Consider the following 14923-nt stretch of genomic DNA (forward strand, 5'->3'; position numbering starts at 1 on the left):
ATTCAGGTGCCCACAGAACCAAGTGTGACAGATACTGCGCCTTTCCGTTTCTGTAAACCAATAAGAAAGGCACGCTTCAGAGCTCAAGTGGGAGACGTGACCACACATGGTATACACTGCTAGGATAATAATTCATAAATAATGCGAGCGCCCACACCAAACTGCAGGCTAACATGTGCAGCAACCGAGAATTCACACACTTACAAAGGAAAGCACCATATTTTGATGTAGTTTGCGTATATACCGCTAGTTTGATAGTGATAGTCCAGATCTCTAGCCGATCGTCCCTTCGCTTTCGAGGAAGGCCTGGTCTGCTCTCATTTTCCTTTAAAAAATATTGTTAGAAATTCGATCTGACACTTGCTAACTTTGGCTGCAGCGTTTTCAAGTCAGTTTAAGATAATTGCGAAGGTTCTTCTCTTCTGCAGCTTGTGGCATTAGCCTCTTCTCCGCGCAACGTTTCTATGGGCCCACGCACTGCCTCCCGCAATCTCCCGATAACTAAATTGCTCTCTTCATTTCTCCGACCACAAAGCTTCTTTCATGACAGCCAAGAAGTGTGAGTGGAGTGTTTCTTGAAGGAATATGTGTAAAAAATAAAATAGTTGTCTGTAATAGTACATACATGTCTTGCTCGAAATTTTTACCTCAATCTATCGAAAAAAGTGAAACAGCTGACGACCTGCGCTCAAATTTTGCATTAGGAAATAACGGAATCGTCGGCAAATTTTTTGCAGCCGCCATGCGTGAAAGCAGAGATGGCAGTTTTTGATTCCAAGAAGTTAATCCGCAAATGGTTGCCGGATACGTTCGATACATCGCGAGGACAGCAGGAACATGCCTCTAGCTGAGTCTGTGCACTCTCTCCAGCAAGGCTCAACGCAGTTTCTCATAAGGTGATCTTTGCAGAGAGAGAGACTCTTTAATGGAAAAACAGAGAATTTTTCCGACGTTTAGATTTCGGTGGCATGCTACTCTGTGTAGGAACGGGAATTCGGGAGGGAAAGATTGAAAAAGAATGGTGAGGGAAATAATAGAATTGAAGGGGGAGATAAAACACGGCCATTAAATACGTGTTAAGGTGCTTCGTGGAATAATAATATAAAATCAAATCCTTTAAAATCCTTTAAAATGTATATTTGACTAGTGTACGTTGATTGCAGCACATGATTATGCGCCATGACCCGGATACACGTATGCTGTCCATTTTTTGCTTTCTATGCTTGTCTATTTAAAGAATGAACCTGATTTCTACTGGGTACAGTAAGACCTGCGTTTAGATTTTTGTTCTTTTAAGATGCCATGCGTGAAAGCAAATATGGCAGTTTTTATTCCCAGAATTTCACCCGCATATGGTTGCTGGATTCGTTACATCGAGAAGGCGGCAAGAACAAGCTGTTCGCGCAGCCATTGCACCCACTCCAGCCAGGCACTGTTCCCATCACAGCACAACCTCTGAACACCTGGATAGCAGCGTAGCCCCAGCTACCTGGACAATCCAAGCCACCTCTGAAGAACTGTTCCTTTGTTCATTTCAAAGTTTCATTTCATTTCATTTAGTCTAGGTTTTGCTAGCCGTCAATATTCTATGCATACTGTGTCAGTTGAAACAGGCATTTCAGACCATCCCTGGTAAGCGTGTCGATAGATTTAGTTAAGTTCCCTTCCCTCAACAAAAAAGTCAGTCACATACGATCTTTCAAGGATTATTCTAGGGCTGATGATGCCGCAGTGATTGAACATATGGAAACTTGTTTATCCAGTTTCGATGAAAATGATGATGTCTGCAAGCTGTGGGAGCGATTCGTCGAAATGTGTCAATACTGTCTAAATACCTTCGTTCCAAATAAATGCAAAAAAGTTCACAGACGCACACCTTGGATGACGCGGAAGATTATTCAACTGAAGCGAAAACTAAAAAGATCTAATAAAAAGAACCGCCAGTTAAGTCAGATTGAAACGCTTAAAAATAATCTTGAACGTGCGGTTCGTGAGTCAAAGGACTTGTACTTTAACACAACGTTGCCCAATTTTGTTAAAAATGACCCAAGTAAATTTTGGAACTTCCTGAGTGATAGCAAGAAACATATCTAAAAAATAACATTGGAAGGAGATACACTGACTGATCCGATTGACATTGCACGTAATTTTAATTCTTTTTTTCACAGCGTATTCTCTGAAGCAGGCACACAATGTGTACAAAGAGCGTCATATTTTCCTGCATCGGAGGTGGACTTTGTTAGCCTCTGTCACAAAAGTGGCAGCATTTCTATCTCCATGATATGACAATTCACCATATGCGGTGTTCTAAAAGAGTTTATTGATATATTTCAGTGTATTCCGTGTGCCTCTGCCTTGTCGGTAATGTCAAGAGCACGCGTACGTGCGCGTTCTCCTCGCGGGGTAGTTTCCGCGCAGTTAGAGAAACCCCCTCGCAGTGCGCGAGCGAGGACGTCCTCCCAGCTTGTTTTACAATGTCACCCCTAGCAGGGCCGAAGTTGTTGGCGTACGTGCATCCTCTTTTGGTTTGTGACTTACGTTTTTTCATCCGCAACATGGCGGCCATGCAGTGTGGAAGTTGCGGGGCCTACGTGCCCCTTCCTGCGTGTGCACTTGTGCGTGTTTGTTCTACGGACCCTGACTTGGGGAGGGAACTGTTGTGTGGGCGTGTCTTACACATTGTCAACCGAAGGCTAGAAAAGAAGCCGACTCGGACCCAACGGCAGTGCGCCTCTCGCCTCCAAGCACTCCGGGCTCCCCGAACCGCCGCCGCATCGCACCACGAAGACTTCGCCCCAGGGCTCCGGAAGGACCATCGCCTTCGAGAGCTCCCCATCTGCGTCGTCTTTGTGAGTGGAGTGCCGCCGCGCTCGTCGGACAATATGCCCGTTTCCTAGTTTCTTCTGAACTTTTTCTACGCTCGTCTTATCTTGTTTTAAACATCTGTGTTCAATTTGCATGTATCCTGATAGTGAGAATTTTGACTGATGTATTTCTAATTGCTAGTTTTCTCATGTACGCTACCTTAACTGTGTTGTTTTAAATGGCTGTAAATGCTTGCGTCGTATCATCCTGTGTATAATACTAAGAATATATAGTTGTTTTTCCATCATTGACTTCGTGGCTCTGTTCTCATTCACAACGCTGAACCTAACCGGCTAACACTGGGCGTCAAAGTTCCAACTACCTTTGCCTCGGTTCGGGAAGGTGTCTCGCACCCCTTCCGGAGCCGTGACAAATTCTGGCGTCCGCGACAGGTACTTTGACGTAACAAGTAAGCGTTGTGGAAGGAGACCGAGCCTCGAACCATGAAGTGATCTCGAAGGGTGACATTTGAGAAGTGTGCATTGCTGATAGATAGTTTTCGGTTTTTTGGTAGTTTTTATGCACTTGTGACATGGATCTAGAGAAATTAGTATCCATAGGTGGACAGTTAGGTCTCTCAGGAGTGGAACTGAGAAAATGGATAGAGGATGAGCAAGCTAGGCAGAGGGAGGAAAGGTCTCTCGCTAGACAAACCGCGGAACAGGAACGCGCGGCAGCAAAAGAGGCTGGTGAACTCGAAGCCAGGCTTCTTCAGCTAAGATTAGAGCTTCGCCAGGCGGGAGATGAGTCCGTGGTAAGGGCTGATGGTCGCGACGTAGTAGCGGAACCCAGTTTCCGACTTAACCCCAGCAGGTTGCTTGTTTCATTTGACGAGAGGAAGGACGACCTAGATGCCTACATCAGGCGGTTTGAGGGCATAGCCCGTAGCCAGAAGTGGCCTGAAGATCAATGGGCGACGGCATTAAGCACATGCCTAAGCGGGGAGGCGCTGAACGTTTTCGGGCGACTCACGCCGGAAGACGCCTCCGATTACAAGAAGGTAAAGGCGGCGCTCTTGAAGCGTTTCAGGTTTACAGTCGAGGGTTTCCGTGAGAAATTCCGGGGTGGCAAACCAGCCGACGGCGAGACAGCCGCACAATATGCAGCGCGTCTAAGCCATTACTTAGACCGCTGGGTGGAGCTGTCCGAAATCCCCCTAGAGTACAAGTCGCTGCGTGAGCTGTTCATTAGAGAGCAATTCCTGAGCAGTTGTCACGCCAGCATGTCGTTGTACTTAAAAGAACGGAACGCAGAAAAATTACAAGACATGATCAACCTCGCTGATCAATTCCTGGACGCGCAAGGCGGTGTCAACTTAGCAAGGGGAAGGAAAGAAAGCCGGGAGGAAGCGAACAAAGCAGGAGGCGCCGAAAAGAAGGCCGTCGAGAGGGGAGCGTTGAGATGTTATCTGTGCGGCCGGGCGGGACACAATGCCGCGCACTGCCGGAGCAGCGACTCCGCCAACCATGTCCCCCACTGCTTCAAATGTGGCCGAAGAGGGCATAGAGCGAATGTGTGTCGGCAAGGGGCGCCTGACAAAACCCAGGCAGCCTGTGTGTATTCCCCTCCGAGGGAAGTAGAAGAAAATATCTGCGACGGATACGTTCAGCTGAGGAATGGTAGCCGTATTCCCGTTGTCAGCGCGGTGCGAACGGCGCGACACAAGTTTTTAGTAGAAGGGTTGCCCGTGGTTGCGGGAAGTTTGGACGGGAAAACAATCACTGTGTTGCGTGACACCGGTTGCAACACCGTGATTATCCGGAGAGATTTGGTAGCTGAGGACCAGCTAACGGGGACGAGTAATCCCGTATACCTCGTCGACGGAACAGTCAAGATGCTCCCCGAAGCGCAGGTGCAGGTCCAGACCCCTTATTACAGCGGAAATCTTGTAGCACTGTGCATGCAGGATCCAATATATGACCTGATCCTGGGTAACATAGAGGGTGCCAGGGCTCCTGATGATCCCGTTGAAATAGTCGAAAATACTACTATTGAAACGGATCTGGTCGTTGAAACCACCGCTGCCGTAGTGACTCGTGCTCAGGCCGCAAAGAGGCCTCAGAAGTTCCAGAAACTTTGCACTCCGGACGCGGAAAGGCAATTAGGGGATGGAGAAAGCTATGCGGCCGATCAAGAGAAGGATCAATCATTGCGCTCATGCTTCACACAAATTGGCAAGAATTTAAAGTGTCGAGATGGGGAGAGCGGCATCTTGTTCAAGAAGGAAGGCGGCCTTTTGTACCGATGCTACACAGAGAAGGACGGACGGCAGGTGCGACAGCTAGTCGTTCCCGAACGACACCGAGAAACGGTACTGAAGATGGCGCATGACAGCGTAATGGCAGGACATCTGGGTGCTCAGAAAACAAAAGAGCGGATTTTAGAAGAGTTTTTCTGGCCTGGCATCACGGCGGATGTTAAGAGATTTGTGGCATCATGCGATATCTGTCAGCGTACCACGCCGAAGGGGAGGGTGCCACGCGTGCCCCTTGGGAAGACACCAGTCATTGACACCCCCTTCAAACGGGTGGCCATTGATATCGTCGGGCCAATCTACCCCCCGTCTAAACAGGGCAACAGGTACATCTTGACACTGATTGACTATGCCACACGTTACCCGGATGCAGTAGCCTTGCCAAGCATAGAATCTGAGCGTGTTGCCGAAGCTCTGGTGGCGATGTTTTCGCGATTCGGTGTCCCTCACGAGGTACTCAGCGATCGTGGCACAAACTTCACCTCAGAATTGATGAGGGAAGTGGCACGATTGCTCTCCATTCGTCAGCTGCACACCACTCCATACCATCCCATGGCTAACGGGCTGGTGGAGAAATTCAACGGCACGTTGAAGCTAATGCTGAAGCGAATGTGCGCCGAGAAGCCGAAAGACTGGGATCGGTACCTAGCCCCTCTTCTTTTTGCCTACCGGGAGGTTCCCCAATCCAGCCTCGGTTTTTCGCCGTTTGAGCTCCTGTACGGTCGACACGTGCGTGGGCCATTGGCCATCCTAAAGGAGGTGTGGACGAACGAGAGCTTAGATGAAGAGGCAAAGACCACTTACGAGCACGTACTCGATCTCAGAAACAGATTGGAAGAAACATGTCGTTTGGCGCATGAAGAACTTGAAAAGGCAGGAACCCGTTACAGGAAGTTCTATGACCGCAAGGCGAAGGACCGAAACTTCGAACCTGGTCACAAGGTGTTAGTTCTGCTGCCAACTGATAGCAACAAGCTGTTGCTGCAATGGAAGGGCCCATTCGAGGTCACCGCCAGGAAAGGGGACGCCGATTACGTCATCGACACGGCAAGCGGGTCAAAGATTTTTCACGCAAACATGCTGAAAAGATACGAAGAGAGGGGAGACGCACCCGCCAACAGACAGTGCCTGGTGATCAGCAGCATGACTGAAACTGAGGAGGACAGTAAGCTGCCTGTTCCAGAGTTTGAAAAAACGGAGGGAGTAGCAGATGTGAAGCTATCGCCGCACCTCGATGCCGCGAAGAAACAGCTCCTTTTATCCACGATGGAGAGGCACGCAGCTATTTTTTCGAATGTCCCTGGCAAAACAGAATGGATGGAATGCAGTCTACCGCTCACGACAACCGCACCCGTTCACGTTAAACAGTATCCTCTACCTTTCGCAACACGGCAAGGTATCGAGAGCGAAGTGCAAGAAATGGAGAGGCTGGGAATTGTTGAAAAGTCAGTCTCCCCATATAACTCTCCCGTACTTCTGGTGAAAAAGCCGGATGGAAGTAATCGCCTTTGTATCGACTTTCGGAGGCTGAATGATGTTCTGATCGGAGACTCGGAGCCCATGCCCAGAGCCGATGCTGTTTTTGCCACAGCGGGAGACAAAAGATATTTTTCAAAGGTAGACTTCGTGAAGGGATATTGGCAGATCCCGCTGTCTCACGACGACAAGGCTAAAACGGCTTTTTCCACTACGTCCGGACTCTACCAGTTCCGCTTCATGCCGTTCGGCATCAAGACAGCGCCCGCAGTTTTCGCCAAACTGATGCGCAAGGTGGTAGGCGGCATTCACGGAGTAGAGCACTACTACGACGACATACTCGTCGCCAGCGCAACCTGGGAGGAACACGTTGCTACGCTGCAACAGCTATTTGCAAGAATCGAAGCGACCGGGCTTACAGTGCGACCCAGCAAGTGTGAACTCGGGATGACGGAAATTGATTTCCTCGGTCACCGAATCGGAGCAGGCAAGCTGGCACCCCTGGGAAAAACTCTGGATAAAATACAAGCGGCCGAGCCACCAAGGACCAAGCGCCAGGTGCGAGCTTTCTTGGGATTGACCGGCTATTACAGAGAGTTTATACCCAACTATGCGGAGATAAGCGCACCCTCACCCAGCTGACCCGGAAGGGCGGAAGTAATGCAGTGAAGTGGGACCCCATACATGAGGAAGCCTTCCGCAAGCTCAAGCATTGTGTATCCAATCCCCCTATTTTGCGGCTGCCGAACTTCAACGAGTCCTTCGTTCTGCGCACCGACGCTTCCGACACTAGCTTAGGTGCTGTGCTCCTGCAGCCATACGAGGGAACGCTGCACCCTGTCGCGTATGCGAGCCGAAAGTTGCTCGCTAGGGAGGTCGCCTACAGCACGATTGAACGAGAGTGCCTCGCTTTGGTCTGGGGCGTCCAAAAGTTCTCGACTTATCTATATGGTGTCGAATTTCTTGTTCAGACCTGTCATCAGCCGCTAGCATATATACAGAAGAGTAGGCAACTGAACAGCCGAGTTCTGCGCTGGAGCTTGCTCCTCCAGGAGTATAGTTTCCGCGTGCAACACGTCAAGGGTAGTCATAACGTCGGGGCGGACTACCTTAGCCGACTGTAGGGTTCATATGATTTTGCATGCATTATGGATTAATGGTTATGTTCCTCTATGTTACCCGAACTTCATTTTTGTTATGTGTTACTTATTGTATAGTGCATGTCCATGAGTTGTATCGGCCTGCGTGCCACGTTTTGTTAGTTTAGAATATTATTCTATAATATTCTGAAAGTGGGGGGCCGTGTCACAAAAGTGGCAGCATTTCTATCTTCATGATATGACAATTCACCATATGCGGTGTTCTAAAAGAGTTTATTGATATATTTCAGTGTATTCCGTGTGCCTCTGCCTTGTCGGTAATGTCAAGAGCACGCGTACGTGCGCGTTCTCCTCGCGGGGTAGTTTCCGCGCAGTTAGAGAAACCCCCTCGCAGTGCGCGAGCGAGGACGTCCTCCCAGCTTGTTTTACAATGTCACCCCTAGCAGGGCCGAAGTTGTTGGCGTACGTGCATCCTCTTTTGGTTTGTGACTTACGTTTTTTCATCCGCAACATGGCGGCCATGCAGTGTGGAAGTTGCGGGGCCTACGTGCCCCTTCCTGCGTGTGCACTTGTGCGTGTTTGTTCTACGGACCCTGACTTGGGGAGGGAACTGTTGTGTGGGCGTGTCTTACACATTGTCAACCGAAGGCTAGAAAAGAAGCCGACTCGGACCCAACGGCAGTGCGCCTCTCGCCTCCAAGCACTCCGGGCTCCCCGAACCGCCGCCGCATCGCACCACGAAGACTTCGCCCCAGGGCTCCGGAAGGACCATCGCCTTCGAGAGCTCCCCATCTGCGTCGTCTTTGTGAGTGGAGTGCCGCCGCGCTCGTCGGACAATATGCCCGTTTCCTAGTTTCTTCTGAACTTTTTCTACGCTCGTCTTATGTTGTTTTAAACATCTGTGTTCAATTTGCATGTATCCTGATAGTGAGAATTTTGACTGATGTATTTCTAATTGCTAGTTTTCTCATGTACGCTACCTTAACTGTGTTGTTTTAAATGCCTGTAAATGCTTGCGTCGTATCATCCTGTGTATAATACTAAGAATATATAGTTGTTTTTCCATCATTGACTTCGTGGCTCTGTTCTCATTCACAACGCTGAACCTAACCGGCTAACACTGGGCGTCAAAGTTCCAACTACCTTTGCCTCGGTTCGGGAAGGTGTCTCGCACCCCTTCCGGAGCCGTGACAGCCTCCCTGGTGTATTTGCTTTGCTTTTAGAATTGAAGCCTAAAACTTCTTCTGGTCCTGATAATTTACCTAATGTATTTTTGCGACGCTATGTCGAAATAATTGCGAAGTTTCTTTTTGTGTTGTTTAAAAACTCTCTGTTGTCATCAAAACTTCCGGTTGAATGGAAGACTGCTCGAGTTGTTCCGATCTATAAAAAAGGCGACTGCACATTATTACAAAATTGCCGTCCTATTTCTTTAACTTCTGCATGCTGTAAAATGATTGAACACATTATTGCTAAACATATTAACAAATTTCTTGAATAACACTCCGTATCAAGCGACTGTCACCATGGGTTTAGAAAGGGCTATTCTACAATAACACCATTATTTACAATAGTACATACTTTTGCTAAAACACTGGATATGAATGGTCAAATAGACACCATATATTTATAGATTTTAGCAAAGCATTTGATAAAGTTCACCAAGAAAAGCTCATTCAAAAACTAAAATCATTAATCTTCCCTACATTTTAATATCATGGATTGCAGATTACCTCACGAATAGAGTGCAATTTGTTTCAGTCGATGGGTGCAGCTCCAGTTGTCTCCCAGTCACCTCTGGGGTGCCCCAGGGAAGCGTCTTGGGACCTTTGCTTTTTCAGATTTATATAAATGATATTGTCAGTGTGGTTACTCCAGGAACGCATATTCGCTTGTTTGCAGATGATTGTATTGTATTCCGTCAAATTACGTGTACTAACGATCAAAATGAACTTGACCGGTGTCTAGTAAAATGTTCTTGATTGGTGCAGTGAGTTTTCCATGGTTCTTAACTCTGAAAAAGCAGTTTCGATGCAAATAACACATTAAAACAACCCGATTAACCACGCGTATACCCTTGGATCATCTACACTAAAGCACGTTAATAGTTACAAATATATAGGTGTAACAATAACAAGCAATCTTTCCTGGAACTCACATATAGATAACATATGCTCCTCTGCATTTAAAAAGCTATGTTTTCTGAGGCATAAACTAAGAAATTCTCCTTCTCACGTAAAACTGCTAACGTATAACGCTTACATCAGGCCAAAGCTTAAGTATGCTTCGGTTGTATGGGATCAATTTACTAAGCTTAACATATATGAATTAGAAAGGGTTCAAAGGAAAGCTGTTAGGTTTATCTTTTCGAAATTTAAAATCACCGACTCCCCCGCTGATATCATGGCGACTAACAATATTGAATCACTTGAAACGCGAAGAGGAAAATATCGCCTTGAGTTTCTTTATTCTTTAGGTGATATTTTCCGATACTGCCTTGAGTTTCTTTATTCTTTTCAGTTTACATCCCCATTCAAAAGAAAGGCAGTGCCAAAGATTGTTCCAACTACCACACGATCGCGCTTATTTCGCATGCTAGCAAGGTGATGTTGAAAATCCTCCAAGGTAGGCTGCAGCAATATTTGGATCGGGAGCTTCCGGACGTGCACGCTGGGTTTCGCAAGGGCAGAGGAACTAGAGAACAAATTGCCAACCTTCGCTGGATCATGGAAAAAGCAAGAGAGTTCCAGAAACCCATCTACTTCTGCTTTATTGATTATGCCAAAGCGTTTGACTGCGTAGATCACAGCAGATTGTGGCAAGCTCTCCAGGAGATGGGAGTTCCGATTCACCTCATCTGTCTCCTCAGGAACCTGTATGAAGGACAAGAGGCCACAGTCAAAACTGGGCATGGTCTTACTGATTGGTTTCCGATTGAGAAAGGAGTGAGGCAAGGCTGCATACTGTCGCCCTGCCTATTTAACCTATATGCAGAGTGCATCATGAGGAAGGCCGGTCTGGACGAGTCTTCAGCTGGAGTGAAGATTGCTGGAAAACGTATCAACAACCTTAGATATGCGGATGATACCACTTTAATGGCAGAAAGTGAAGTGGAACTCAAGAGACTTCTGATGCGCGTACAAGAAGAGAGTGAGAAGTTTGGGCTTAAACTGAACATTAAAAAGACAAAGATCATGGCGTCTTGCCCTATCAAGTCCTGGAGCATCAATGGACAAGAAGTGGAAGCTGTGACAGATTTTCTCTTCTTGGGCTCCAAGATTATCTCAGAAGGAGACTGCAGCCATGAAATTAGGAGACGCCTGCTTCTGGGAAAGAGAGCAATGGTTAGTCTTGACCGCCTAGTAAAGAGCAGAGACATTATTCTGCCAACCAAGATCCGTATAACTCGTGCTATGGTCTTTCCAGTTGTGATGTATGGATGTGAGAGTTGGACTGTGAAAAAGGCTGACCGCCGAAGAATTGACGCGTTTGAATTGTGGTGCTGGCGAAGACTCTTGAGAGTTCCTTGGACTGCCAGAAGATCAAATCAGTCGATATTGTTGACCATAAACCCTGACTGCTCATTGGAGGGTCAAATTCTAAAGTTAAAGCTCAGCTACTTTGGTCATCTGATGAGAAGAGAGGAGTCGCTGGAGAAAGATTTGATGTTGGGAAAGGTTGAGGGTCGCCGGAGAAGGGGTAGGCAGCGAACGCGATGGTTAGATGGCATCCTCGAGGCACTGCAGATGAAGTTATGAGATGTTAGGAAGATTGTGAGAGACCAGAAAGCGTGGCGTGACATGGTGCATAGGGTCACGAAGAGTCGGACACGACTGAATGACTGAACTGAACTGGACTTCTTTATTCTTTACTTAATCATAAGTTAGCTTTGGATCCTTCACAGTACATATCCACTTTAACCACACGGCATACCCGACATCTTCACATTCACTCATTGACGCCGTATTTTGCGAAGACTGATTGTTTTAAATATTCATTTTTTCCGCTGACAATATCCGATTGGAACCATGTTATGGCACTGCCATAGTTTCGCAAAATTTGCCTGTTCATTTTTATGCATGTTTCTTTTGATTGTGTTCTGTATCTTCTGAGTTTTGTTAACAATATATACCTGTCCTGCTTGGACCCTGAAAAGAGTCTGCAGTATGTACTAAATAAAAATAAAATAAAATACAGATCTAAGGGTCGCTTATCAGTATTAGGCTACTTTAAAACGCAGGCAGCTGAATAAGTGGCACAAGGTGTGTGTATTTGTTGAGTGGTTATGCATTGAATATGAGAGGCTGTCTCCTGCCGACGGAATAGACAAGAGTTGAACCCTCCGTCCCCCTGGGTATTCTGCTAGCAGGCACTAAAGGCACGTATCTCAAAGTCAAACAAATATATATTTTTTTTTCTGAAGCCCTTTGCTGTTTCATTACGAATACATTCTGGTTGTTCACAAGTTAAAAATGTTCATTGAACCGTTTGAGCCAAATGTATTTGTGCGCTGCTCAGCCTAAAATAAGAAAATCAAGTCGCATAACCATACAGGATAAGCTGCTGCAAGGCTCGACAATGCCTATCGAATGCGCAGGTTTACAATGGATCATGAATGGAAAAGCCTGTGATAGGCCCTTGTAGGGAAAGCCACTAGTCCGCCAGCTTTGGAAATGCCATTGGGTTAGGGACGTTGTCCTACACTGGCTATATATGGAAAAGCGAACAGTAGGTCTATAGCACCAAACTGGTTGTACGATGGACCGAAAATGGCATGAGCGATGGTCCAGCAATGAAAATATAGTAAAATCCGGAGAGCCAATGTATGTCCTGTATTGATGCCACTGTTTTCCCAACATTAGACAATCATCGGTCCAATGATGGCATGCTCCTTGGGTACTTTCTTGTAGCCTCCACTCCATATTCGTTATATAAAGTATGAAAAGCAGCGGTGATAGAGGAAAACACTGTCTTAATCCTTTGCATACCTTGAGCGTCCGTACTTCGTATCCCTTCCCTTGTAATTTCTACTTTGTTATCCCGGTATACTTCCTGTAGGGAATCTGCTATCTCATGACCGATACCTTCTTCTTATGATGTCCCACAGGAATTCCGTTTACATTGTCGTACGCCCCGCTTATGTCCGGAAAGGCTAAATACTAGGTCTGTTTTCCGCTCTGGCTATTTCATGCATTGTTGACGTGTTGAGGCATTGGGTAAGCACGAACAGGCTATCATCTAAGCGGCTACCACTTCGAAACCCGTACTGAAGTTCTCCAAACCTCTTACTTTCTACCAATGATTGAATTTCAATTTTAATGGCCAACCTGTATATAACAGATATTATCGTAATCGGTCTGTAGGATTTCACGTGCATCCTATCTCTTTTTCCGTTATAAATCAAATTCATTTTACTCTGCCGCCAGCTATCTGGAATTTGCTGATTCGTTATGTCTGTTTCTAAAGCTTTTAACAACGTTTTCTTACTTCTTGGACGAAGTTCGTTAATCATCTTGTTCAGAATTTCATCTATTCCTGCAGATGTGCTTTTATGAGTATTTCTTCCGCCTTTTTCTAGCTTAGATTGGTCAGTTCTAAGCTGCCTTGCATCCGGGTATGTTGTGTTGCTTCCTGATTTGCGGAGATTACCCTATCGTCGCTCTTAAATGACTCGGCTATACCTAATGTAATGTAGATCACAGTATTGTAACCATTCAAACAATTTCCCTCGTCATCTTGAACCCATTCCTGCTTTCTTTGATTCTTTTTATTTAGCCAGCTTATACGGTTCCAGAATTTTCTTTTTCGGCCTTTAGTGTCATCGTGGGTTTCAGCCATACAGCGATCGCTGGACTGCTTTATTTTACTTTGAACGAGGGCCTGCACCTCTAGTTTCTTTTGCCGATACGATTCCCATTTTTGGTCGGTTTCCTCCTTGAGATACCTGTGCTTTCTTTGCCACTCGGTGTTCCCTTGAAGCAGCCCGTCGTTGTTCAATAGCTTCCCTGATTTCCTTATTCCACCAGCTCCGTGGCTTCCTCTTTCCATTCCAGCGGTTTGCTACTTTAACCTCCTGAATTTTCCTCCTTATGAGTAGTTCTACCTGTTCATAATCCCAGTCTTCCATGGGGCTTTTCTCTATTGCTTCCTCGATGTCTGCTGCTATCTGCGCTATTTGATCGTCGTTTAATTTTGCGTTTACGTTTTGTCTACGTTCCATTTCTCTTTTCATCAAGGGCCCCATCTGCAGACTAACACGTTTATGATCACTTCCCAGACTACACTCCACTTCTTCGTCTATTTCCATCTCTGCAAGCTAGCTATAAATTTCTTGCGACATTAAGCAGTAGTCACTGGTCGTCTGCTTGTTCCAGAATTCCCACGTGATTTGTCCCTCACATTTTGTTTCTCTATTTACTATCACTTGTTTGAATTCCTCACAAACATCTAGCAATAGCTTCCCGTTACAACTCGTGTATTCATCCAGATCGTCTATGTCGCCGTTCATGTCCGCCAGTAGAATATCGGCCCCGCCCGCGCATGGGAGCGGCGCGGCTCGAGTACGAGCAGCTCATTAAAGCAACGCCCCCCTACGCCTCTTCTCGCCCTGACCCGCTGCTACGGAGGTTCAGCGAGAGATTGTCGGAATCTCGGGGAAACGCGCCACACCGCTCGGTGCAGTGCAGCATCTGACCAGAGCCGTCATCTACGAGGAACTCCAACACCATCTCCTCGTTTACACCGACGGCTCTGTGGCCAGAGATAGTTGCTCGCTAGCAGCTGCGGCTACCATCCCCGCCCTGCAACTGCACAGACAGCTGCACCTGTCATTCCTGGGTGCTTCCACCACGGCGGAGCTGGTGGGCCTACGCCTAGGCCTGGATATACTGCTTGAACTGACTCCGCCGCCACCCAGGTGAGCTGTGCTATGTGACTCCCGCGCTGCCCTCAGCCGCCTTCGAACCACCGGCCGGGGAAATCCGCTGCAGTGTCAGATTCGCGCGCGTCTAAAGCGCTTGGCGGAGCGTGGCTGCGCTATACGGGCACAGTGGATCCCCGGGCACTGCGGCATAGAGTGCAATGAACGTGCCGACGAGCTCGCGACAACAGCACTTGAACTTCCTCCTAGCTACGAGCAACTCGCTTTGGAGGATGTGCGTGCGGTAATCGACGATCACCTCCGAACGCAGCACCCCGACCCACGCATCGCAAGAAGTGAGCGCATTCA

General features: G+C 47.2%; 1 protein-coding gene across 1 annotated transcript; it reads left to right on the top strand.

The window, feature by feature from the left end:
* The first annotated feature begins 2533 nt into the window (after positions 1-2533).
* Positions 2534-7237, top strand: LOC146206779 (uncharacterized). Its single transcript, XM_084575615.1, has one exon. It carries the CDS (start codon positions 3398-3400, stop codon positions 7235-7237), a length of 3840 nt encoding a protein of 1279 aa, XP_084431741.1. The 5' UTR covers positions 2534-3397.
* The last annotated feature ends 7686 nt before the right edge of the window (positions 7238-14923 follow it).

Source organism: Amblyomma maculatum, chromosome 1 (genome assembly GCF_055883805.1).
Source record: "Amblyomma maculatum isolate TAMU_Amacu chromosome 1, ASM5588380v1, whole genome shotgun sequence".
NCBI lineage: Eukaryota > Metazoa > Arthropoda > Arachnida > Ixodida > Ixodidae > Amblyomma > Amblyomma maculatum.